This window comes from Passer montanus, unplaced genomic scaffold (genome assembly GCF_014805655.1).
Source record: "Passer montanus isolate IOZ18808 unplaced genomic scaffold, ASM1480565v1 scaffold1, whole genome shotgun sequence".
NCBI lineage: Eukaryota > Metazoa > Chordata > Aves > Passeriformes > Passeridae > Passer > Passer montanus.
Window position 1 is genome coordinate 22,806,678 of NW_024356504.1, and position 26,947 is coordinate 22,833,624.

The 26,947-nt window shown below is 41.2% G+C and overlaps 1 protein-coding gene across 3 annotated transcripts in view; it reads left to right on the plus strand.

Annotated features, from left to right (window-relative positions):
• THSD7B (thrombospondin type 1 domain containing 7B) overlaps nucleotides 1–26,947 on the plus strand; it is a 299,219-nt gene that overhangs the window by 157,983 nt on the left and 114,289 nt on the right. For all 3 annotated transcript variants that reach the window (XM_039702274.1, XM_039702266.1, XM_039702283.1), the window contains exons 9-13: nucleotides 5,826–6,017; nucleotides 9,420–9,654; nucleotides 11,321–11,436; nucleotides 17,076–17,208; nucleotides 18,176–18,279. In XM_039702274.1, coding sequence (XP_039558208.1) covers nucleotides 5,826–6,017; nucleotides 9,420–9,654; nucleotides 11,321–11,436; nucleotides 17,076–17,208; nucleotides 18,176–18,279 — 780 coding nt within the window. The remainder of the gene's footprint in view (nucleotides 1–5,825; nucleotides 6,018–9,419; nucleotides 9,655–11,320; nucleotides 11,437–17,075; nucleotides 17,209–18,175; nucleotides 18,280–26,947) is intronic.

Below are 26,947 nucleotides of genomic sequence, written 5' to 3' on the forward strand. Positions count from 1 at the left end.
TTTGTAGTGGCGTTTGACCAAATCTTTTGACTCAAAAACTTAAGGATTGTCTCATCTCTTGTTTTTTCCCCCCTTAAAGAATGTCCAGGTTTATTTGTGTTTGTTTCCTCTTGTCTGTCATGAGTGGCTTGTTCTATTTTACAGTTTCACCTTCTTTCACACTCTCGACCTCCCTTCCTCTTCATCACTTTTGCATCCTCTTCCCCTCTGTGGGGCTCTGGTAATAGTGATGGACCAGCGCAATTAAATTTATTCCATACACCACTGCTTTCCCTGACAAACTGACACCTCTCTTCTCTGCTGTTCTTACCTGTTGACTGGCATTAAGCAAAGTCAGCCAGGAGCCAGGATTTCAGTGGAGTGTGACATTCATCTGTGGAGATGACTGAGCATGGCAAGTCTTGGATGTTTTATTCTCTAAAGCTGGCTGTGCAATGTGGGGAAAAAAAAAATCTGTGATGTTGTGATGAGATGAAGATGTTCAGGAGGGTTGTAAGAAATTTCTCCTATTGTAATTTGATTGTTATTGTGTTTAAATGTAACATTTTCTTTAGTTGATGAGATGCCCAGGCCAGGATCCTGCCAGCACACAGTTTCTCTGCATGCAGTTGCTCTCAGCAAACTGGCATGCAGTCAATAGGAATCCCTCTGAATTTACTGCTGTCTGTTGACATCTCACTCTGTTACAGGCAAGTATTTAATCAAAGTTTATTGTCATTCTTTTCTGAGATTTAAGTGGGACGTAAAATTTTACGATACGTATAGTATTTTAGATGACAGCTTCATTATTTCCAGTGAATAATTTGAAATGCTACAAGGAGAAATATTGATGGCAAACTGGTAATTGTCATTAAATATGCAGCATTTTTGCAGCAGTCACTTGTGCAAAAAATAAATTTTCTGTACTTCTAGGTAGCAGTGCAGAACGGTCTGAAATGCAATTCCTTTGTCTTGGGCCTTTTCCCATCATGGAGGTCACTTGAGGTTCCAAACATGTTCAAACATGAAAACTTCAAAGTGACTTTGCAATTTTTCTTTCTAAAAAATGAGCATGGTATTATATTATTGAATGTCAGAAGGAGAACACTTGGTTTGTTATTGAGTTGATCTTTTGGTTCCTGCTGCCTGATGGGATTTTTATTTTTGCTGCCTTAGTTGTCTCCTGTCCAGTGGACATTCCCTTTTTCCTGAGCCAGGAGGGATGTCTTTTGCAGGAGTAATTAAAAACTGTGTCACGGGAGATGGGCATAACAGGTCACTGGGAAGAATGAGACAGTGCACCAGAGCTGCAAGGCAGGGTGTAAAACAGACAGGTGCAGTTTATTATTGGACTGATTCCAAACAAAACATTCCTCTTGGTTCGGTGCCTCACCATGGAGTGCATTACTCAGGACTGTGGGAGTGGCTTCTCCTTCTGGAATGCAAAAGACAATGAAGAAAAAAAAAAGTTTCTGGAAAAAACCCAATTTTGAACTTCAGTTCAAGGAGGGTTTTAGGTCATTCCTTATTTTGTTTCTCTTGTTGGGAAGAATTTAGTTTGCTTTTAGGTGAATGAAAAATTCCGCTCAGGGTGGTGCTTCTCTGCTACCTTGTTAAGGGATTCAAATGAGAGACCAGTACATTAGGTCTTTGTTAGCATTTGTGAGCAACTTTGTTAGCAAATATATTTGCAAAAATGCCATGCTTGTCCTCTCTTTTGTAATTATTATGCCCTGACATGAAAGAAAATGGATTAAATCTTTCCTGTAAAATGCTATCTCTTGGGTATATCTTGAGTATTTAGCTTTATAATCGCTAAACTATTCAAGTACAAGGCAATCAGTTTTAAAAAAATGCCATTAGAGTTGGTCAGAATGCTTGCAATAAAGCATTTTGAATAGAAAACTGTAACATTTTTCTTAACTATGGCTTTCTTTAGGAAAGAAAGCATTCAGTGAGGCTGAGAACAATCAGTGCTTAAGGCATGAAATAAAGAGCATGTGAGAGGGATCAGCTGGGCTCTGAGGATGCTGAGGGTGCTGTTTCAGTTCTTATACCTCGGGCAGATCAGAAGCTGGGTGGTGTGGGTTGTGCTCTCAGGTGATGGTGTCTGGTTGTGCTCTTGCTCTCAGCTGGTGCTGGCCAGCAGCCACAGGTGCTTTTCCACTGGGCACCCTCCAGCCTGGAGAAGATGCCTGGGTTTTGTGATCCAAGTGTAGGACCCAGTTCTTGGCCTTGTTGAACCTCACACAGCTGGCCTCAGCCCTTTGATCCAGCCTGTCCAGAGCCCCCTGCAGAGCCTTCCTGCCCTCCAGCACATCCACACTCCTGCCCAGTTTGGTGTTGTCCATGAGCTTGCTGAGAATGCCCTCGATGCCCTTGTCCAGATCATCAGTAAAGGTGTTAAACAGGGCTGGGACAGGGCTGGGCCCTGGGAAGCACCAGTGGTGGCAGCCCCAGCTGGATGTAACTCCAGTCACCACTCCCTGGGACTGGATGTCAGACAGGCTTTACCCAGCACACTGCACCAGTCCAGGCCATGAGCAGCCAGTCTCTCCAGGAGAATGCTGTGGGAAGTGCTGTCAAAGGCTTTGATGAAGTCCAGATAGATACATCCACAGCCTTTCCCTCATCCACTAAGTGGGTCACCTTGTCATAGCAGGAGATCAGGTTGGTTAAGCAGGATCTGCTTTTCCTAAATGCGTGGTGTCCGGGAATGATCCCCTGGTTGTGTTGTAGATGCTGTGTGATAGCAGTCAAGATGATCTACTCCATCACCTTTGCTGGTACTGAAGTCAAGCTGCAGGCCTGAAGTTCCCTGGATCCTCCTTCCAGCCCTTCTTGTAGCTGGGTGTTACATTTCCAACCCCCAGTCACCAATCACCTCTGGGACTTTCCTGGATAGCCAGGACTTCTAGTAAAAAAGTGGAGTGTGGCGTGGTGAGCTCTTCTGCCAGCTTCCTCAGTACATTTAGGTGGATCCTCCATCTGGCTCCACGGAACACGCCTTGTGGATGTAAAGATTATGGAAAGATCTAGAAAGATTATTCAGCCATATGTGAGATAAGAATTATACTTTCAAGGTAATGAGTGGACAGTTTGGAAGCTCTTGAGAATTTAATATTCCCTTTAAATCTGCAACAATGCATAAAGCACACTTCAGCTATGTCCTGTTCTAGTATTTTTCATGGAAAATTAAAGATTATTACCTCCCTTTGTAGTATACAGTAGTTTTCTGAGAATTCTCTGCCAGGCGGCTGGCACAGAAGAAATTCCCCTTCTGCAGTAATAGAAGGCAGTGATTAAACCTGAACACGGCAAATGGAGCTATAAAGTAAATCAAAGTGAGAGTTGAATTGTGCCTTCATGCACCCGGTGGTAAACTCTTTCTAACAAAGCACAAAGCTTCCTTTCTTTGCCCAGGAATTGTGAATTGCAGTCTCTGTTTGCAGTGTCCCTGTCACCTGCTGTAAATCCAGTCTGAAAAGAAATCCTGGAAGGAGGAAGTTGAAAGTGTATTTGCCTCCCTTCCCCACAGGGTGGTCACCCCACAATATGTGACAATGTGAGCTTATGGGTGGAAAAAGCCACCTCAAAGGGGCCCCAAGTGTTTTAAATCATCTTCTGAGAGGAGTGATTTGAGTTTTTAAAAGTCTGATTAAATCAGCGGAAAGGCTTTCTTGCTTTCAATAAGTAGTTCTTCTCTGATGCTTAGATCTGTAGTACAGTCTGATTGGTGGGAAAAAAATGGCTAAATTCAGAATTTGGTGAACATCATGGCACTTTCTATCCATAAAGTGCTGATGTAACAGATAACCTGAGCTGTGGATGGAGGGGTGGGGCTCGTGCTTTCAGGGCCAATGTCCCACCTCATCCCACCTGGTTCTGAAGCCTGTCCCTGGCTGTCCACCTGCTTCCCTGTCAGTGCTGGAGGGGAGGAAGGTGTTTCACCCTGCTTCACCACAGCATGTAATCTCTTGATGCTGCTGTACCAGACTCCTAAAATCAGCCTGCCCGGCCGCCCTGCCTTACCTGCAGCCGTACAGACAAGCTGTCAGACGTTAGTGCGGATTTTGACGCTTAGGTGACTTGGGAAGACAGCTGGAATAAGCCTAACAGGTTTATTTGCTGTTTTCACATTGTTTTTTTTTTTTTTTTTCTGGAGGTTGTTCTTAGCATTAGGTGAGCATCCAAAGCAGCAGTGGTGGTACAGAGGCTGGTCAAAGTGTTTTCAGTTTGGTTTTGCTTGGGATGCCAATTGCAGCACCAATGGATGGGGGCTCTGTGTAGGGTGGTGGTGCAAACACTGGGCACATCGAGCCTTTCCAGGTGAGCATGAAGGAAAGGGAGTATAAAACCAAAGCATTTTTAACCATATCTTGCAGTCTGATTGCCTGCTGGATCTGCTGTTCCTTCTCATAATACGCTTGAAAAGTTTTATCTGTGCCTTGAGGGTGATGAGCCTGTCTTCATTTAGGGATGCAACTGCAGATAATAGCGCTGTGCTGTTGACAGCTTTATGTGCTCACAGCCTGCCTCTCTTATTTACTCACTTGTAGATGTGGATTCTTGTAAAAGCAGTTCAGTTTTCTACCCTCCCAGTTATAATTGCTTCCTGGGCTGCCTTGTTACTGAGCCTGTTCCTGGAGTGTGAGGTGAAAGAGGCACTTTCTGCCATTATAATTTTTTTATTTTTTTAACGTATAATTAAGGCTGGATAGTCATTATGGTTTTTTTCCCTAGGTTCATAATTAAAGAAATCTTGAAGGAGAGGTTTGTGACTACTATAAGGGCAAAAGAGGAGGTAACATGTGATGGGACCCTTTTGTTTATAAACAGTTGAGCTTCTAGAAACTTCAGATGTAGCTGAAGTTTCCTGAGGATCCAGAAATACTAAATAATTGGACAGTGTAGCAAAGTCAGTCATGACTGTTCATTGCTTAAAATACATTTGTAAGACATTGGATGTAATTCAGTACTAAAAGAGTTATATTTTATGAATTTTTATGAATTATAATATCCTTATAAGTTCTATGTAATTACTTAAATTTCTTATTTAAAATAATAGTTTCTTTTCCTTTCTAAAAACAATAGTTCTCTGTGTTGTATTCCACATGACATTCCTCATGTGCCTCATTTTGCTGCTCATTCTGGCAGTAGTTCTTCTGGTTGGCAGGTTTTCCCCACTGTCCTTCTTGTTGAAAGGGCTTTTGAAAAGATGCTTCTCATCAGGACGTCTGCTTTGGTCCAGGCCTCTTGGTTCATCTGCAGCAGAAAGTATTTCTCTCTTGAATGGTGGTGGCCCAATAGATTAATAATTTTAGATCTCCTCGCTTTTGGGTGAGAGGCAAGAGTCAGAAATAAGAGTGGCTCATTCTGGGGAGGCTGAAGGGGAAGGACCAAAACTTCTCTGGCCTACAGGAAAAAGAATCTTGACTTCTTTGGGGGCCTGCACAGTTTGAACTGTGGAAAATAAGTTCTGTAAGTAGAGATTGCTAGAAAATATGGGGCAATTATCGTTAGTTCTGTTGAGATATTACAGCTTTCTTTTGACAAAATTATCCCATTCCTTTCGCGTACCTGCTTCAGAGAATGGACTGCAGCCAAGATGTCACACACTGAGCTTGAAACACGTTTTTTTGTTCTTTGCTTTCCTGAATAAATTTTTAAGATAGTTGTTCAAGTATTACACTTTGCAGCCTGAAGCCTCACCACATGCTGTTCTGTAGCACATTCCTCCACAGGCAGGTGGACGTGTGACATGAAGCCAGTGTGTTTGGTGCAGGCTGTGGGTGTTGAACCAAGCCGTGCCTCCCTCCATGTCTGTCTTGTTCCATTTGCTCCAGGTGAAGAAGTTCCACATCACCTCTGCTCGGATCTTCCCCGTCCTGAGGTGGTGGCTTGTGAAGTCCCTTGTGCCAGGGACTGTGTGCTCAGCGAGTGGTCCCCGTGGTCCCCCTGCTCCCACTCCTGCTCCAGCAAAAACGCCGAGGGCACTCAGAGCAGGAGCAGGTCCATCGTGGCCCTTCCAGCCGAGGGTGAGTGCTGAACATTGCTGGACAATCATTGTTCCTTTCATGCATTGACTTCCTTTCCTGAGCCAAGAGCTAATCCCAGTTCCTCAGGAATCAGGGATAATGCTGAATGCTTGTCTCTGCCGAGAGTCTAAGAGATCTTGATGGGCTGGAGTTCATGTGTCACTTGGAGAAATTCTGTCACAGTTGAAAACTATTTACTTCAGCCTCTGAATTGCTGGCTGTTGAGGGCCTGTCTGGGTGTGAATTTGGTTCTGGAGAGCTTCATCCTCTACCAGTAAAATTGCTGCATGACAGAGTTGTCATGCAAGTGTCTTTATATGGGAACATATCAGTAATGATTTAAAACCAGTGGGCTGTGAAAAATGAGAAAATGGAAAAGGACTTGTTTTTTTTTTTTTTTTTAAATGTAAGACCTGGAATGTGTGGACCTGCTTGTTGTAGTAAGTAAACAGCGCGTAAATACATGTAATTTCTTCTTGATCTTCATGGACATATAATGTATCTGTTTTTTTACATATTAACATCGGTGATACAGCTATATATAAACAAACCTTTTTGTATTAGAAGTGTAGTCTTCTAATTCAGTTACACATATGATAATTACTTTATGTGTTGGTTTATCACACAGGATTTGGAAGGTCTTGGATCAAGTGCATAAAAATTCATAAAATGTGAAGAGGTCCAACAGACTAAAGCCTTGTTGACATAAAATACTTGCTAGTGCTAAAACTGGGTGCAGTTAATGCAGAGCAAAACACTTTTAGATGCAAATCTAGTCCAGGACAAGCTCTGTTAAATGCTATTTTATAAATTATAATTAAAGCCACCCACTGTTTCTGGACTAATGTAAGGACTTGATCTCTCAAACCCTTACTCATGTGAAAGGTCTGTATTCACATAAAGATCCTCATAAGCACTTGTGAAGAAAATTGGGACCCTTCAGGATGAAGATAATTGTTGATTGAATGATAATAACTACTACTAAAAAAGTCTATGAGCTAGAGAATAATTAAAATGAAAATAGAGTTGGTCTCATATTTTCCATGGAAATAATGACTCCAAATAACAGATAAAACATGGAATTACGAGAGTGAAATGGTGAAGGAGTGAATTCTGGAAGTACACAAGCACAATCATCTCAGCCTGAAAGGCACTAACCTAAAAATGGTGTACTCTGAACTGAGTACTTGAACTTTCTCAGGAAGAAATAATTAACTATTAAAATCAAACTCGCTGACTTTTTCTGTGCAGCTTTAGCAGTGGGGTTACAATTTGCTGTGCAGAGTCACACATCTGTGTGCAGATAGTGATTGAAATTTGGGAGAGTGGAAGTGGAGTTAATACTATTATTACTGCAATATTAAGGCAATTTTGAATTACCTGCTTTTTCTACCTTTTTAACACCCAGCTCACAGCTAAGCACCTGACTTCTACAGAGCTCTGGTACCTTTGCAAGGGCCATTTTGTTTGGCCTGTGTCAACGGAGGAAGTGTCAGCTGTGGCTCTACTGTTGAAGGACTTAAGGAAATTTTGGGTCATTTTCTCCAAGCTTTTTACCTGCTCCCAGAATATGATAACCAGGAAGCTGTTGATGAAACTTGTGGGATTTGATTTCAGTCAGGTTTTAAAAGATAATTCTTTACACAGCAAGTGTCTGAAACCTGGTGCAAGAGGAGATCATGGGGCAGATACTTCCAGCAGGTGTAAAATGAATTATAGGAACTGCTGAACATCATAAATAATATTTAAATGGCTACTGGAATGGCCAGGCAAGGGCATGTTGTCCTGCTTTCTTTGTACAAAAGTTATCAATGAAATGCAGAAAGTGGACAGGCCCTTGTGCTATTTATAAAAACAGCATCTCCTGCTTGCAGTGTTGCAGGCAAGTTTGGATAAGACATTTCTTTATATGTTAAGTTAAATCAGCCTTGTTTAGGAGAGCTTCATTAACATATTGTGACTAACATAATATTAAAAAAAAAACCACTGTAATTTTTCTCTGGGAAGTTAAAAATTTGAGTTGAAAATGTTCTTTAGTTTTGGGTTTTTTTTCCTTACTAATGGATCAGGTGTTTTGCCATTTGCTGGTTACAATTTTTTTATTTTTAAGATGTGTCTCAAACACACAAGAAAAAGAATTGGTTTGTGTTTTTCCTGCCAAGTCAGATTCTTCAGGAAATAAGCTACCTGGGACATTTTCTACTCCATCATCATTCTAAACATTTCTGAGACTGAACGCTGTGTGGAACAGTCCATTTTCATGAAAAGATGAATGGTAATGTGACATGATTATCCAGTGGGTTAGGTAGTTTCTCTCTTTTTGTTTTCTCACTGCTATTCATTGTGGCCATTTGGGGCCTTACCGTTTTTCAGGAGGGTCAGTCCTGTAAGGCAATTGCATCCCTTTGACATCCCTTCATCTCCTGTTGATTTTAGCAGGGTGTAAATGTGCTCTGAACCTTGTGGTATCTGTCACCAGCACTTCAGCTCTTTCAAAACCTCCAGCACTTTGGCTGTGTCCCAAGTTGTCTGGGTTCTCCCTCCTGGAGGAGAATGGTTTTGATTTTAGTAATTTTTGCTTCTTTCTTCTTAAAATGACAATGCTTACTGTTAAATTTTGCTGCATTGCTCCGTAGCTTTTTGAGCTAGCATCATCTGCTGTGATGGGTGAATTCAGGCTGCTGGCTGGAGTGTTACAGCTTCTGGGGAGGCTCCTCAAAGTCCTCTACTTTGGGGCTTTGTCACCAGTTGCTGACAAAGTGCAGCAGCTCAGCAAAATCTTTGGACATGGATTTGAAGGATGGTGCTTAAAAGAAGTGAAGGCTTCATACTCCAGATGTGCCTTTCAAGTTTCCCCCCTCCTTGATTTGTAGATGTGGGTGTCATTTGATGCATCCTGCTGTCATTACAGTTCAGCTTCCTCTACTGCTCAAATCTTTAAGGCAAACGTGAATAGAGTCCAAATATGAGAGAGAGATGTTCCTGCTTGGGAGATTAGCAGGGAGAATGAACATAAAAATAATGCTTAATTCGTCTTTAAACCTGATTGCATGTTTACTGAGTGATACTGGCATTTAAATGGAATTAACTTGGCTGTGTGTAGGAGTTATTGATAAAGTAACTCAGAAATATACTTTGCCTGTTTCTGTTTCCATTATGCATTGGAATACAATTTTATGCAAGGCTAGTTTAATGAGGAAACAATATTTTAGAAGGTTGTTATTGCAGCCATAAAGGTCAACAGCTTTATTTAAGCTTTATTTATTTATTTTTTGTAGGGGGCGGGGAAGGGGAAAGAGAAAGGTATTGTGCAAACCTGGCTTTTTAAAAAAACTTTTTCCTCATCTTCCTTTTGCCACACGCCGTGAGACGAGGATGTGATGTTCTCTTGACCCTTTCCAGGTGGAAAAGCCTGTCCCCCTGAGCGAGCCCTGCAGGAGCAGCGTGCCTGCAATGAGCACCAGTGTGTGCATTTCTTCTGGGAAGTGTCTCCCTGGAGCTCCTGCTCCGAGGACGTGCTGGGCACGGCGCTCAACACCACCTCCAGCTGGAGCGGGGAGGCCACCTGTGGGGTGGGCATTCAGACAAGGAAAGTCTTCTGCAGGAAGAGCAGCTCTGGCCAGGTCACTCCCAAAAGGTATTTATAGAAAGCTCGGTAGTGTTTATATAATATACATGATGTATAAAGGCATTTTCAGCAAGTGTATGGACTCTGCAGCATGGAAATAATTTCATTGCAGGACTAACCCTCCAGGTACTGCTCCATCACTACACCATCACGAACCACATATCCAGCCCATTTTAATTTTCCATGTAAATCCAGGCAAAAAGCATGCTTTCAGTGGTGATTTTTTGCTGTAGCTTCTCTGCTACTCTAATTTACAGCTTTCTGCAAATATTTTCCCTGAAGGACAGGTGTGAGGAAAATATAAAATACATTTGCATGTAATGTTGAGCAACACCTTATTAGCAGTGCTCTAATCAAATAGAAAAAGTAAATAGATTTTGCATTATATTTACACTCCAATAAGGCAGTACCATATGTGTGATCTATATTGTTCACTTGGTTTATATAACATCCATAATGTGATAGCAACACAGCAGAATTACATATTCTGCAGTAGAAATATCCCAAATTTTGCTTTGCTTTACTAAATGAGGAAAATAAGTAGCACAGATGTTTTCCTTAATATCGAAAAATCAAGACGTTGCTAATTATTTTTGCACCATTAATGAGTCTAGAGACTTAGAACTGAGTTTCCTATTGTAACTCTCAAAACAATGCTGTTTGTGTGAGCAGACTGTGCTGATTTTAGTAAAGTTAATTAAAATTCTTGAGGTTAATGGGGTTAATGAAATAAAATGAAAGAAATCTGGTATTCGTGTATATCTCAAATGCATTGATAAACTTGAACTTTACCTAATTAAACATATTGCTCATAGAGTTATGTAATGCCTAAAATAGTTGTTTGCCCCCTGCACTCTTGAGGTGGTGTAAGAGGAAATGGAACTGAAGGGGGGTAAGTAAACACTTAAGTAGCTGAATCCTGGTTTTAACTTTTTTTTTTTTTCTTGTATGAGTTAGTAGCACATTCCTCCTACAAATGGGATCATTTTGGGTTGCATGCATTACCAAGTATTGTTGAGTGATCTTTTTAATAGAAATTAATAAGGGGTAAGAAAGAGTAATTCTCTTCCTGTTCACCAACTTGATCTGCAAGATCTGACAGATTCCATAAAATTGTCCCTTTTCTACTCTTCAAGTCCTCATATATTAACTGTGTCTGAAACTTTTATTAGAATGTGTATGACATGTTTTCCATGTAGGAGTTAAAAATGAATGAAGAAAATCACAGAGCTCTTTGTACTGTATTGCACTTGAAACTATTTTTGTGTTCCTTGGGGGTTGAAAGTTGAGGAATATGTCATCAGCCCTTACAGACAGGTGGTTTGAAGGCTGTTGCATGTTGTGCTAAAACAGGACTACTTTATAAACATAACTACTCGCTTTCTTTGGTAATAAATATATCTGTTTTACTCCCATGAGCTTTGATGTCACAGACAGAGCTACATTTAGCCTGTAGTCATCAAGCTAAGCTCCCCGTTTTTAAAAACAATTTTTTTTTTTTTTTTAAATCCTTGAGATGTAGTAAATTCAGCTGAATTGTGTGAGTGAAAAGAAAAATAAGGCTTGCTCTGACCAGGAGTGGTCTTTGATATGGCAGTGTGCTCACAGCTCTGTGAAGGTCTTAGGAATAAACTCTTTCTCCATAGTTTTAATTTTTATTGTGTTTTATCCACAGGTGTCCGGAGTCCATCCGGCCCGAGGCGGTGCGGCCGTGTGTCCTCCCCTGCAGGAAGGACTGTGTTGTTACACTGTTCAGTGAGTGGACACCCTGCCCCACAGCCTGTCAGCCTGGTAAGCCTTAAAGAAGTCAAAATTTGGGGGAAAAATTAGAGCATTGGCCTAGAAACATGTGGCAGATGAAGTTCACACCAGTCTAGTAATTTTTAGGGCATTCATCTGCATGAACTTTGGAACTGAGGACTTTGGACCTTGACTTTTGAGTTCCTGTCCTTGGGCAGGTGGGATCCTTGTGAGCAGCTTTGGAGATGTGAATTCTCTTTGCCTAGAAAAAAATTCCTTCTGGGTTTCTGCCTTCAGAGTCACAACTCCAAGGCCCCTGTGCTGTGTGGCTGCACGTGAAATTGCATATTGCATATTGCAATTACATATCAAATGTAATTTTCTCAACCAACCTGGGTGTATGTGCAGGGGTGTGCAAGTACCTCCTGTGCTTTGTGTTTTTTCAAGGGCCAAACATCTTTGATCTTGTTGGTTAACTTTGAGGCACAACGAGTGTTCAACAAAGTTTCTTTATAATCATCTAGCGTTGGATTTTCTGACGAATTTGTGTTTCATTAATTGTTCAGATGAAAGTCTGCTTACTTATCAGAATACTTCATTATTGTTGGTAGTTTCCTTGCCCTTCAAAGATTATCAGTGGATGCTTTAGCATAGTCCTTGTTAGATTTTACAGGAAAATGAGTTGCTTTCTAAAACAGTGAATCCTGTTTTAATTAGCAATTTATTTTTAGACTTTAAATGAGCTGCCTATGAAGGAGTAGAATAAATTACCTGGTAAATTACTTTGTTTATTAAATAATAGTCTACAATTAAAATGAGAAGAAATTAATTATTTAACCTCCTTGGCAGTGTTATCATTTTAATATAATTCTAAATTAAAACTTCTTAGATGAGGGAGTTTGTTTTTTGCTAAATCTGTTATTGATATGGCTGCATTGCAAGATTTTTTTTTTTTAATTTGCATTGCACAATTAAAACCTCAGCACGATAATGAAATTTCAAAGCCACTATACATACGTGAGTTGTTAGGGGTGTTGTGGGTTTTTTTATGGAAAAGTTGTATTTAATGAAAGCAATATACAGATGGTGAATTACTAATCAGATCAAGCAGGAACAGGTATTGCCTGGCAGATTTAAAATTAATTGTGTACCAGCATAAGATCAGAACTTAGACAAACATGGAATCACTAAATCAGCTTTACACAGAACTTTACCAGTTGAGCTGTTTGTAGTTTATCTGAGGAAATACATCCAAGTTTACCATCTCACAGTAAAAAAGCTGACATTTTCCCTACATTTAAATGTCATCAGACAACCGTCTGTCATCTGGCAGAAGATTATCTCCAGCCTCTGAAGTGCAGATAGCACTGAACTTAGGGCAGTAACAGATGGGTGGACAACATAATTCACAAAGGAAGTGCCACTGAGTCCCAGCACCTGTTGGGGAGGCAGGAGCAGGGAGGTTGTTGCAAGTTATTGATTCTCTGCCATTTCAGGTACTTACAGGTGGCAACTGTCTACTTCAGTCTTCTGTAATGTATCTGTTTTACCTGGGCTTTGAGGATGGATTGAAAAAAGAATCAAAGAAGCAGTAGGGTGGTTTCAGGATGTGAAATGGTCTGAATGAGCAGCAGGTGGATTTTCCTCTGTCACCTGCTTTCCTGGGGGTGAAGGTGGCCTGGAGAGGCAACTGCTTTCAGTATGGATGAGGTACTCCCTGGTCTGTCAGCATAGATTTAAAACAGGGAGATTAAAAAAGGCAAACAACTAACAATAAATAACATTTTTCATCTGCCTTCTGAAAATAGATGGTATCTGTAAGTGCCTCTTCTCTTCTGGGCATTGGTTGTCCAGGAGGAAGGTTTGAAATTTCAGTTACTTAATTCTCTAAACAAGTTTACATGAAATGTTAGATAGTAGCTGTCCTATTTTTCCCCATGCCTTAAATCAGATTTGAAATGAGACAGATAAAAGTGGATAAAATACATGGTGTGCCACAATAAGAAATTCCAACAACCTCTACCTTGTGTCAGACAGTCCATGATCTGCCACTTCCAATCCTCATAGACGCAAAACCAGAGCTGGTCAAAGTGGAAGACTTAAGAGCTCTTATCTCTATAAAGGTGTTGCAGACAGCACTGATTTTGGTGACTAAAATCCCAGAAAATCTCAGAAAATTTGTGAGCAGAGTCTCGTGTTGACCAGACTCTGGCTTTCCATCTGCTCAGGATCAGAGTGGGAAGCTGAATGTTTTCTGTGGAAACTGGGCCTGATACAGCACATGTTCCAGGAGTGAAAAGGGATTTTGTCCCTCACTTGAGAGTGTTGGTGCAGCTCTGTGAGCCCTGGGGGTGAAAGACAGAGGAAAGAAGGATGCAAGATCCAGGGAGGAGTAAGAGTGGCTTGGTAGGAGCTGTATGGCTCTGCAAAGGAGGAGAATGGAGGCTGGTGGCACAGGAGCAGGGAGTGGAAGCAGAGATAAGGCAACCCTGAAATTCTCAAACAACATTATCTGAGTTGCAAAGTCAAGGACAGAGAAGTTAAGATGGTCCTGAGGCTTGACTTTTTTTCAGGAGGGCAAACAGTCATAGCCATGCTGCAAATCAGTTTGGCTTTAAAAGGACAGTTCTCCACAGTGCTGGTACTCTGGAAAAATTAGGCTATAGCAATTTTAACTGAAATATAAAAATTATGCTCATTAACATTTGTAAGGAATGCTACAGAAAAGCCAGGGAGGAAATTCAATTTTGAAAATGGGGTTTGAGTAAGGTGCAATAAATGTTGAGGATAATTTAGTTTCTTGAGGTGGAGAAAATGACTGTGGGAAGCTCATTTAGATTTGGTACTGATTAATAGGAAGGAAATGGGTAAGATTCAAATCGTGGTAGATAATTTGAATGAAAATCATCATAAAGTGATGGAGTTCATGATTCTTGGAAAGGAAGGATGGCAATATCAACAAGACATTAAAAAAAAGGAACAGAAAAGACTTCGACAAACTGCAGGAATTGGTATCTACACCTCTTGGGAACTTGTTCTATGCAGACAGGAGTACAGAAGACCTGGAAGCTCCAAGAAAGCCTCTCTAAGGGGCTGAAGCCCTTCTGGATTATAATTTCTATTCTGAAACTGTGCTAATAGCAAGCCAGTAGCACTGGGGAGCAAGGCATGTGTCAGTCTGTAAGTGATTTACAAGTTCAAGGTTCAAACCATGAAGAGGAGCACCAAACACCCCTAGAGAAGCTCTTTTATTTCTTACTATCAGAGGTGTTCAGGAACCTGTTTCCTTTTGGATTCTCATATTGTTTCACAAAGATTAGAAACAAGAAATCAAGAATGCAGACTTAGCTGGTGGATATTAGACAGTGAAAGTTGCATAAATGGATTAAAAATAAAGGGAACTGAATGAAATGTACATTCTGAGAAATGGGGGAAGTACAGCATGGGGAATGTGCAGTTGTTGCTGTTGTTTCCTGTCTGCAGCCAGGAGAAAGGTGGACCCAGGAGTGTTTCCAATGAGTAGCTGTTCCCATGTCAGTGAGGTTGTGTGAATAAGAAGGAAGTAGTAAAGTAATGCCAGAGCATCAGGTGATTCTCTCATGGGCGAGAAATTATGTCTTAAAAAACTAAAACTCAGTAATACCAAGGCAGACCAAACCAAATCTCGCCCTCTCACCTCTGCTCCTCCAACAAAAAAGTTGTAGATTACTCATCCTAACTTCATTATGTAGAAAGACACAAGAACATGTTATTACTCAAGATATAAACAGTTCAAGAATCAGATTGTAATAAACTGGCCAGTAAGGATTTACTGAGAACAAATTGTGCCCAATAAATTTCATCTCCTCTTTTTTTTTCGACAGAGTAGCTGTTCTAATTAAGGGAAGTGGTAGATTTTTGACACATTAAACTTTTATCAGGAAGCTGAGGAACAGTGGCTTAAATTAAATGACTCTTAAATGGGTACTCAGCTGCTTGAAAAATCTCAGAGTGGATATCACAGTGAAAATAGTCTGTGTCTCCTTTACTGCCTCTTGTAGTGTATTGATACACACTGATAAGATCCTGTGAGCCTTCTCTCCAAGCTGAAGAGTCCCAGCATCCTTGGTCTCTTCTGTGTGTCAAGTGCTCTGCTCCCTAAATAGTCTTTGTGGCCTCAGGCACCTCTGGAGATGCAATGGACTACAAAATGAATGGAAGTCAGCAATTAGAAGTGCTGAAACTCACACCAGGCTTGTCAGATTCCTGGGTGTGTTGTGTGTGAGACCCCTGAGGGGTCACTGTACTGTGCCCTGGGGAGGCTGCACATTTTCGGGCACTGTGTGAAAGTGAGCAATGAGAGGGAATTGAATTGGCCCTACAAAGACTGGGTTTGCTTAGTTTAGAGAGGGGAAGACTTAGAATGGATGCAATCCCTTGCAATTTTGTAAAGGTTATGCATTAGGTGACAGGGATAAACTCTTTTCTTCATGTAGTGGACAGAAGATAAAACAGTTTAATTTCCAGGAGCGATGGTGTGGGCTAGGTTGTAAGAAAAGGCTCTTTTCTGTGAGGCAGCAAATCAGGCTGTGAAAGGAGGCTCTAGGAAGCTGTAGAGCTGCCTCAGGTAGTGGCTGTGAAAGCAGCAGGAGAGGGATCTCTCTGGATGTGCTTTTCCTGCACAGGGCAGCAGCTGTGCTGAGCAGCCTCCTGCCAGTGCAGTGTCCCTTTGCAGTGATCTCACAGTGGTGGCACATGTGCCAGTGGAGGCTTGTATGACTTGGTATTTTTAAAGTCAACATTTTTCTTCGATCTCTGCTTGTGTTTTGTGCTCATGATGTGGTTTCTAAGTTTTTCTTTTATTCTACTCCATTGTAATTTTGGTGCTGCAGCTTTGCTCTTATTCTGAGCTGGAAAAATAATACTCATGGTGGGCTTATTGGCACATTACTTTCCTCTTTCAGACATATTTGATGAAGTCTATTATTTAAAGTTTTTTATGTGCTCTGTAATACTTCAAGGAATTCTCCTGAGATCCCTTTTTACTTTTCCAGCACCTGTTTTTGAAGTGTGAGAGTACAGTACCCAGAGAATGCCATATGTAGTGGTTAAACCAGCTCTCAGTTTGCTCATACCAATTACACAGCCAAGAATTGTGTTTGCTTTAGCTGTAGAGACAGATAAATCTTGTTCTTGTCTTTCCTGCTGCATTCTGTGCATGGATTTTGTGAACTGTGTTTCTAGATGGATTGGTCTTGCATCAACTCAGGTTAAGTAGAGAGTTAGCCTCTGTTGGTTGCAATGGTTTTCCTATCAGCAAGTTATCATCTCTGATTTCTAGAGCCATAAAGATGGGTTACTGGTAGCAGCCTGAGACCACCAGAATGTGATCTCAGAAACAAAACCTTCCTTTATGACAGTTTGTTTCTTTGGCTTTTATTCTTTTTCCCACTTAAGGTGTTTATTTTCTTATTTATTTATTGTCTTACTTGATTTGGTGTTCTGTTAAATAGATGGTTTTTGATGCATTTCTTAGGCTGTTGATTTATCATCCTTCCAGCTGCTGTCCTGCTGAGCTACTGGTAATTTTAAAGGAAGAAATGTTAGAATGCTCATAGTTTCAAAATATAAATGAAACACAGAGAATGTTTCTAACCAAGGCAGCTAAATCACTAATTTGGGATGACAACCATGTCTTGTTTTCTTTACAGGCAATGCCACTGCAGTTAAGCAGTCCCGGTACAGGATTATCCTTCAGGATTCTGCCAGTGGGGGACAGGCATGTCCAGACACCTTGTATGAGGAACGAGAATGTGAAGATGTTCCCATCTGTCCAGTGTATAGGTAAAAACTGTTGGCTTGGAATCAGTCTGTAATGGGTGTCCTCTTCTCCAGAAATGACTCTTGTCCTGCACAATTTTCACCAGAAAATTAGATAATGTTGGAAAATGCAGAGTTTAAAGCAAATAATGTGCCTTGCAAAATATGTAAAATTAGAGTTCAAACTGGAGATTTCAGTAGATCTGGCATCATCAGAATAAGCACCAACAGACACAGCTCCTAGAAATAGTAACCTCAGGGCCTGATGTGTGCAAGGAAGCTGTTACTGGGAACTCCCCTCTCATTGTATCTAAAAATCAGTGTAAGCTATTTTGGGACCACAAGCCCTAGAGTGCCTGAATCATAATTGCATGGTTATTACAGAAACTCTTGTCTTTTCCCCTGGTACTCTCCCGCCAGTGAATAGTACACACTTAAAAAGTTCTGATTAGACAAATAATGCAATAGAGCAGTTACTCACTGCTCTTCATTAAGATTCTGTGGCCCATCTGTTGTGCAATATTAGTAAATAGAAAAGCATTATATCTTTGCATATGACTCTCCAGCCTGCACATCCCATAGGGGATTGTCCTGGAGCAGAGTGTGGAGCTGAAGGCAGTGCCATGCAGGGGCACAACGCTCTGTTCTGCCTGGTGCCATGGCACACCTGTGAGCATGGAAAGCAGACTGGGAACAACATCAGCTGTGTGAGAGCAGGAGGAGAGCCTGGTGGCAAAGCCCTCTGGAGCTATTTCCTGTGTATCTTACCTAACTTTGAAACATGCTCTGCAAGATGAGAAAGGGGAACATTGCTGGACAAGGATGTGGTTTCCTGGAAGGTGAACCTGGCATCTGAATTCCAGTTCCCAGTGCTTGTGTCAGGAGTAATTACAGCTTTGTGACTCCAAATGATTGGTAACTGGAGTTTGTGCTCAGATTTGTTCTCTGTTTTCCAGTTTTAAGCGCTTCATTGTTGGCTGTTCTGCTGCAGGTGGAAGAGCCACCGCTGGAGCCCCTGTGTGCTGGTGCCAGGCTCGGTGCGCCCGGGCCCGCCGGGGCAGAGTGAGGCGTGTGGGCACGGCCTGCAGTCCAGGGGTAAGAGCCTCCATCCAGCCCCAGTGCTAAAGGTGTCGCACATGGCATTTGAGTAGGGTCTTTGCTCTTTTGCAGTAGGTGATTTGGAAACTCACTGAAGTACTTTATGAAATAAAGTGTTTTGGGAATTGCTTCCGTAATTCAGTTTTCTCCTGTGCTGGGAATTAAAGTACCACTAACACAATAGCTTGGAGTATAGGAGGAGATCTAAGCTTGATGTTCAAATATCTTAACCCGCTTTTCTGCCTAAAGCTGAAGTGTGTGAGCTTTAAATGATTTATCTATAGGCCTTTATGAAGTAATCTATTCTTTGTGCTAAAAATGGAAAGGATAATTTCCTCATGATTTTGAATTTTACTAATGATTTGCCTGAGGCCTGATTTTCATTAAGACTGTTGAAGAAGTTCAGCATGGGTAAAGGCTTTGGGCTCCTGCCCTTGGCATAATTAAGCACTTAGAAATTAGTGGTCCCATTGTCTGAACAGAAGTGTTGAGAAGAATGTTCAGGGTATGCATCAGTCTGTAGTGGTGCTTGCAGATGGCTGGAGATGTGGCTGTTATCAGTCTCCTGGGAAATAAAATAAAACCTTTAACAAAAGGTTATTTTTATTGAAAAAAAAATTGCTATACAGGTATGCTAACTGAGGAAACTTGACATAATAATTTACTCCTTCACAAAGGTAGAAGCTATTCTTTAAAGATGAAATGAATTTCTTATATAATTTGGAAACAAAGGAAAAGAAAGAAAAGCCCTGACAGTATGTGGGATGTATCTGAAAGAAGAAATGTGTTTTAAACTAAAACTCAAAGGAGTAAATATCTTTAACTAGGTTTTGACCACAAACCTTTCCACAATGTTTTCAAATCTGTAAATTGTGTTGTTCGGTCTGTGTGAAGGATGGTAATCTTTATGTTCTAGTAGGTGCATGAACTTTGTGTTAATCTTACTCTGAGAGAATTAGAAGTATAACAGAAGAGTATCACACTTACTTTTATGCTGTGGAGAGCCCTCCAGTAATTACCTAGGCTATGTACTGTTCTATGGTAATTGTGAAAAACCTACAGTCATGAGTTTAAGCAAAAATCATTCCAGTGCCACGTTCACTTTTTTGTAATTAACTGTGGCTTTTGTAGCAGCTTCGGTTTTCATAATTACATGTAGTGATAGAACCACTCTGCTGGGTATTATTAAAGATGAGTGGGGTCTCAGGAAAAGGAGATCTCAGATGAAACCCATGGAAGAAAAGATATTTTGTATGAACAGGAGGAGTGATCTCCACAGAGAAGGCAGCTGAAACACAGCTGCTCACCCTGACTACACTGTGTCTGGAAAAGAAGCTGCTGGGTTTTTGGCGGTTCTGTACCTTATATGTAGAGGTGTTTAGTAAGAGAAACTTTCATAAAGGTTTTGTTAATACCTGTCCTTGCTGGTACTTGAACTCCTCAGGAGTGTGCAGAGGTGCTCTGTGTTGTCAGGGAGCAGCCCTTTAGGCAGGGGAGCTGTTTTTGCTTACATGCCTTGCAGGGGGTCTTCAGCTTTTAAACCTCAACACTGGAGGACTTCTGATCCTGCCATTCTTCACTGGAAGGTGGTTTGGACATGTTTTTTGATTACCATGTGAGGTGAGGCTGGGGATTTGGTTTGTTCAGCCTAGAAGAATGTCTAGTGTGGAGTTCATATATGAGATGGATCCACACTTCCCAGAGATGCATAGTGAATTAACAGAAGACAAGTCATAGGCTGGAGTGAGAGAAACTCCCAGATTGCCCAGAGAGACTGTAGATAGTTTGGAGATACTGAACACTCAACATAAAAAGGTCTTGAGCAGCCTTTTCTAACTTTGAGGTCGATCCTGCTTAGAGCAGGCACTGGGTCCTCAGAGGACCCTTCTGTCCTAAATTTCCTTGTATGATACTGCGAGTCTGTAGGTGTTTTCAGGGGAATCTGTGCCATCACTGGAAGAACCCCAGGTGTAAGAGATAGATGATGCTGTCCTGCAATATTCAGGCATCCTGTGAATGAGCTTGCATTCGAGGTATCACCACCACTCCACACAGTAATTGCATTACATATAGTACAGCATCTTTAGCCAGTAAGTGCTTCTTCTCCAAAGAGTATTCATATGAATTTTCCTGGTTCCTTTTTTGCCGTGTGACAGCAATTACCCTTTTACTTCTGAAGATAATCAGTCTCACTGTTCCTTGAAGAATCCATTTTTTAGATTTTTTCTTCTCTCCATATCCTGACTGTCGTATAAAAAAGAGGATTTTAGTTTTCAGTGACTGTCATATCTAGCCAATTATATTAGAACACTGAATTCATATAAATTATTTCTAAAGAAAAAAGTATGTGTTTATGTGTACCTCTTTAGGACAACGACTGTACTGATGGAAAATGAGGTCTGAAATGACTTTCAAGCTCTGTTCTTTCTCTTGGCAAGATTCTGAGATAGATACATAGAGATCCTGTTCCATGAGCATTTTCACTGAAATTGCATGTGAACATACTGCATAATATGCAGAAGATATCAGAGTTTGTCTGTGAATAATAAGCAGAATAGCCAAGGAGATGACAGCTGTCTGAAGCTGCAGTTTTTTATGGTTTTGTCTTGGAAAGATATTACACTAATTACAATAACCTTTCATTTTTTACATCAGCTTTGATGGACTAACTTATTCAGCAAGCAGTGCCATAGGAAAGAGAAAGGTAGCCTATAGAACTAATAAATATAGTTGTTATTTCAACTTAGTTGAGGAATGATTGGCAAAAAGCCCCCAAGACAGGGCACTCAAATGAAACAGGGTGAGGATGTTGCTTGACATCATAAGAGATGTTGCTTGACAGTTACATAAGACAACATTACTATCAGTAAATGAGGAGCTTTGCAAACTTGTGGTGCTGTTCAGCTCTCATTTGCCTCCACCAGGGACTAATTTACTAGGAGGTGTCAAGACTGTGAGAAAAGGAACTGCACAAAGGTGGGTGCAATCCATAGCAGAAATACAGGCTGGGTGAAGCATGGACTGGGAGCAGCCCTGGAAAGAAGGACTTGGGAGTGTTGGTTGATGAGCAGCTCAGTGATGGCAATGTGCACTGAAGCCCAGACACCCATCCTTGTCCTGGACTGCATCCAAAGCAGTGGGGGCAGCAGATGATGGAGGGGATTCTGCCCCTCTGCCCCACTCTGAGACCCCACCTGGAGCTCTGCATCCAGCTCTGGGGTGCTTACATGGGAATGATGTGGACCTGCTGGAGCAGGTCCAGGGGAAATCACAGAGATGCTCAGAAGACTAAAGAACCTCTGCTATGAAAACAAGCTGAGAGCTGGGGTTGTTCAGCCTGGAGAGGAGAAGGCTCCAGGGAGATTCTGGAGACTCTTACTGTGCTCTGAAGGGGCTTCAAGAGAGCTGGAGAGGGCATGGAGTGATAGGGCAAGGGGGAGTGGCTTTAAATTGACAAAAAGTAGAGCTGGAACAAAGTCTTACCTTCGAGAGTGGTAGGCTCTGGCATGGGATAACCAGAGAAGTTGTGGATGCCCCCATCTCTGAAGTGTTCAGGGATCTACCCTGGCCTTGCCCATGGCAGGGGTGGAATGAGATGAGCTGGATGGTTTCCAGTTCAGACCATTCCATGGTTTCATGAGAATCGCTGCTTCTTCAGGTGCTGTTTGGTGACTTCCCTGGTCTCAGATGTTTGTGATGGAGGATCCTTCAGGAATGACCTCTCCTTTCAGTGCTGACATGAAGAACTACCTGGGACATACACAATTTTTGGGAAAAAATGTGTTGTTCATTACAAGGGATTGTTAAGGTTTAATTAGTGGATGGAAAGCCTGTTTTAAGGAAGTGTCTTTGAAGGTTGCTTCAAACGCCATTGGCGGTGTAAACAGACATGTATTAAAGACCAGACAGGTCTAATGAGACTCTGCTTTAAAAACTGGCCCTGGAAATACACTGACAACATGATTATGAAAAAACGAGTTGCTTTCCAAAAGCAAGGAGAAACTTCAGCAATGGAAAGTGCCATGTCTTATTTCTCTTTCTCCTGCCACTTTGCTTTGATTCATTTGGAGTGTTTGACCATATTTCCCCCTGTTAATGAGACAGTAAGTCCTTCTCAGAGCTGTAGCTCCCCATCTCAAGAATATAGAAATGCTGTGACACAGAGCAGGAAATATTTTTAGAGCTAGTTTATTGATTTATGTACAGGAAAACAACAGTGCACACTCACCAATGCAGTAATAAGAAGCTATTCCTTAGCTTTGGAGAACAAAACTCTCCCTGTCTCACCAGAGGTCACAGGGTGGATCAATCCTGGACAGCCCCATTGAACATCTCTGGGGTGTATTTCTTTTGGTTGCTCTACTGTCAGACCACACAGGATATATTTCCTTTCCTGCTTTAACTGGTTTTAAATTCACACCACATGGACTTTGCTAAGATGGTTAGTGTTAAATATAATCTGTTACAGTTGAAATGTTGATGTATGAATTGACAGTGAAAACGTGAGATGCAGGCAGCACCAGACTTGGGCAATTTAAGATTCCTGTCTCCTTTATTGCAGGTTTCTGGCTCTTGCTCTGGAGCTGTCTGATAGCTGTAGGGACATTGCAGACAAGACTGGTTTTGGGCTGATTCAGAACAAGAGCTTACCATCATCAGAAAAAATGGTAACAATCTGCTGTCTAAATTTCCCGAGTGTATCTAAACACAGTGATAATTCCAGTGCAGTTTTATATAAAACATAGGCAGTACTGTGATCACAAATCTAATAGGGACCAAGTTAATGCATCATATTAAGCAAGATGAAAGGATGAGTGTAGATACAGCCTGTTAAGATTGTATCTACAGAAATGTTTCAAACAGGCATCCTTTAGCTGTGCTATCTCATGTATTATCCACCAGTAACGGTCATATATACTATTGTTGTTTCTCCTCCAATTATTTCATGGTAACCTCTTTATAATGAGATGTGCCATCAAAAAAGCATCAGTTACTTTTTTTTTTTTTTGCTAATAAGTCGCCCAACAGTTCTTATTTTCTGTTTTGTAGATAGTTAATATAACTGCTTATTAGCTAAATGAACACATCAATGTGATTTGAGTTGCAGAATGCTTTTGCACAGAATTACCAATTTCAGGAGGTGCATATTAGAATCTTGTGACAATTTACAGGCTGAAGGCAATGTGATAACCTGAACTTTCCAAGGAATGCAATTACGATAGTAAACGTGGCAGAGACTCAACTGCTTCAGTTCACTGGTGATGTTTTTTGAGCAGGGCTCTTGGTGCAGTCCTGTGTCAATCTGTCCAGCTGACTGCAGCTTGCCTGTCATCTGCATCTCCCTCCAGTACTAGGGAGCAGGTAGGGCAGGTAGGACAATGGCACCTTGAGCCTTATTCTGAGGGATGCTGGGTGTTCATTTGTTGGTCAGTGTTTTTCCTGGTGGATCTAGTCTAGGGTGTAACAGCTGGTTATAGGTGCACAAACAGAGCTGAACTTGAGTGGTCTCAGCCAGAGTCCTGGTCTGGAAGACACCTGCTTGGCAGCTGGTGACATTGGGAGCAAATAACAGAGGGGAAAAATAATTACTGATGACGAGCTGAGTCTTGTTTGTGATACATTTGAAAAGAATGTGAAGCAGAGTTTGTCTAGGATGGCACTGAGGTTCAGGAAGGAGACTGCCTTTCCAGAATGAAGAGCCTTGGTCTGTTTATCAGCCATGTCTGCCCAGGGCTTCACCAACACTTTACAGATATAATTACATTGTATTGCAAATTCACAAAGATGAGTTGCATTGTTTTCCTCTTCTTGCTGATAATGCAATTTTTAGCGTAAAAACACACGGAGAGTACTAGGAGGGTAAGAAACAGCCAAACCAGAATTGATTCACTGTTATTGTTTTTTGATAATCTGATTTCTTTCCTTGGCAAGGCAGTGGGCTGGAGGTCAGGCAATAAGGTAAGTGAAGAGCAGCACAGATAATATTCCCTTAACTTCCGGAAGACATCGAGTCCAGTCCCACGTGACGCCCTCCCATGTGCAGTACCGAAGTATGACCTAGAGAAATGCAGGGCAAGGTGGTTGTGCAACTTGTTGAAAAAACCCAATCCAAGCTCTGTTATCAGCTATTTGCTGTCAGTCAGGCAGGCTGTTTCAGATGGCTTCTGATCAGATCCTGACAGCTTCCCACGGGGCACATGCACCCTGGACTGCCATCAGTGCTGTCACTAACAGTGTGGATGATGAACTAGAGAGCACATCTGTAACACATCTGGGTAACTGCAACATGTGTACTTTGAAGGACAGACCAGAAGTACATGTTGGATAAATTTGAACATGCTCTGAAATCAGAAAAGTGAAGTCTTTGTTAAAGAAACAAACAGTCAAATGCAACACTTGCACTGTAGAAAGGGGGGCAGCAGTACTGTAGAGGAAAGTCTGGAATTCAGACTTACATCTGTCATTATCCTTGTGAAAAAACACCCATCATAAAATTATGCTTTGCTTACTTTTTCCTTTGCATCTCCAAGTTTCTGAAATTTGTTCTTCTGTTTCATAAAACAGAATATATTTTACAGGCAATCCTTCTTTTTATTTTTATTCCATAACACCTTCTGCAACTGTAAGTAATGACAAACAATTGAGGTCGGGTAAAAACACCAGAACTTTCTCTTGAGCTATTCCAATTCCTGCTTTGCCAATAGATTAGAAACCTTTTTTTTCAAAACATCCAAATTTCATTAACAGAAAGAAATTAAGTATTTAGGAGTCTACCTCTGGTGAATAGCACTGAACAAATTAAAATCTCTTGAGCTTAATGAAACTTTACCCTTGGTTTTGCATTTAAAACTAATCTTCATTCTCAGTGAACTGTGTATATCTGCATACAGGAGATGGAAAGCATGATCACTGCAGTATGGATGTGGGATTACATGAATCCAGATTGCTTGTGTCAGATTTCTATCAGTTCACATATAAGTTTGATCTGTTTTTAACTGTAGATTTGATAATAGATTTGCTTCATGCAGAAATGTGTTGTCAGTGTTTCATAAAGGGAGAAACAAGGAAAAGTTGAGGAGGAGACAAAAATGCCGTGCTAGTATCATGCATACATATATGTACACATTCTTATCTTTCCCTGCAGCAGTGGAATGAGGAAGATATCCTCTCCCAGAGAGATTTTCCATGGGATTAATTTCAGTTTTGTAGCATTAGAATTGGCTGGGAGTAGGAGGGGAGGGTACAGGTGAGGCTAAGTGAGGTATAGTGGACCAATCTCTCTGAGTATTTCAGCTGCCTTTGATATTCCTGTAGTTTAATTTATGAGAAAGAAAATCACCTGTTTTCATAGAAATCATCCTGGGCCAATTTCTTAAAACCTGGTAGCAGAGGTGTCTATGCTAATATGCATGGCTGGAATCTGCAGCTGGGCACTGCAGTGGGACATGGAAATTTGTCCTCATATTGTATTACATCCCACTGATCTTCCAGGTAATGTGTTCCCCTAGATCAATTTTTCTTTCTTTGGGTGTGAGTTGATAGGACAAGGGGAAGAAAGATTGATACTGGTTTGCCAGTGACAGGTTATTCACAGAAGAGTGATGGTGGACTGCCCTCCTGTTTTTAATGGGGGATGTCAGCAGGCATCAGAGGACACTTAAAACTATATTTCAGCCTGGGTCTGCCCAGCTTCCACCTCAGGTACAGCTGCTCTAAAAGTATTTCATAGGCAGGAGGAGAATTGGCAAGACATTACTTTATAGACGTGAACTAATAGCAGGAGAGACTCTGAGTCATTTCTGTCACTGTAGCCTTATGCCAGCAACATAAAAATTGAGGAGACTCTTAGAGAATTTGTCCTGACAGCAATCTACAGTGCAGCATTTTATCCAAAGGCAACTCAATGATCTGTAGACTTTCGGTAAAATAAAGATGATGAAGACTGCGTCAGATAAATTACATGTATTTGATTTCCTTCAAAACCAGGACAGTATATTCCCCTCTGTAGAAGGGAATAAGCAGGCTCCCTAGCTTAACTATATACTGTTCTTATCTGAAAAACAAAACAAATATCAGCCTCTTAGTGGCACACAGAGCATTTTTTTTTTCTGGGAGAAAGGAATAAAAAGCCTTAATCAAGTAGAACAGTCTTTTGAAGCCAGAAGGCACGGACCCTGAAAATGTACACTAAGGGCATGTACCAATAGAGGGATTGTTAAAAGATCAAAATAATGAGAAGTAAAGCAGAGGGACATCAAAGCTTGCCAGGCTGTGTATTTCTTCCTTGATTAGGAGGAAGGAGGGAGGAAGAGGGGAAAAAGGGTTTTAGATCAATAGGAAGTGGCCCGGTCACCTCAGACAGCACCATACAAATGTGTACAATTTACAGGAATTGCTGGAGCATCTCAGTCATAAAAGTCCCACAGGATCTGACAGTGCTCACACCATATTTAACAGGCACAGAGGGAGAGAGTTGGGATCTTCTTATCTGAAGGAAATTCCTTTTTTTTAAATGTAAGGGTAGATAGATTTTCATTTTGTCTTTCATCCCTCTGATTAAGTTCAGCTCTCTTTGGTCCTCCCAAGATTTCTTTTATCTAGTGTGGAGTCTGTATGATCTAAGCAACTATCGTTGGCGAAAGTCGTTTTTGGGGTCCTTTTTTAA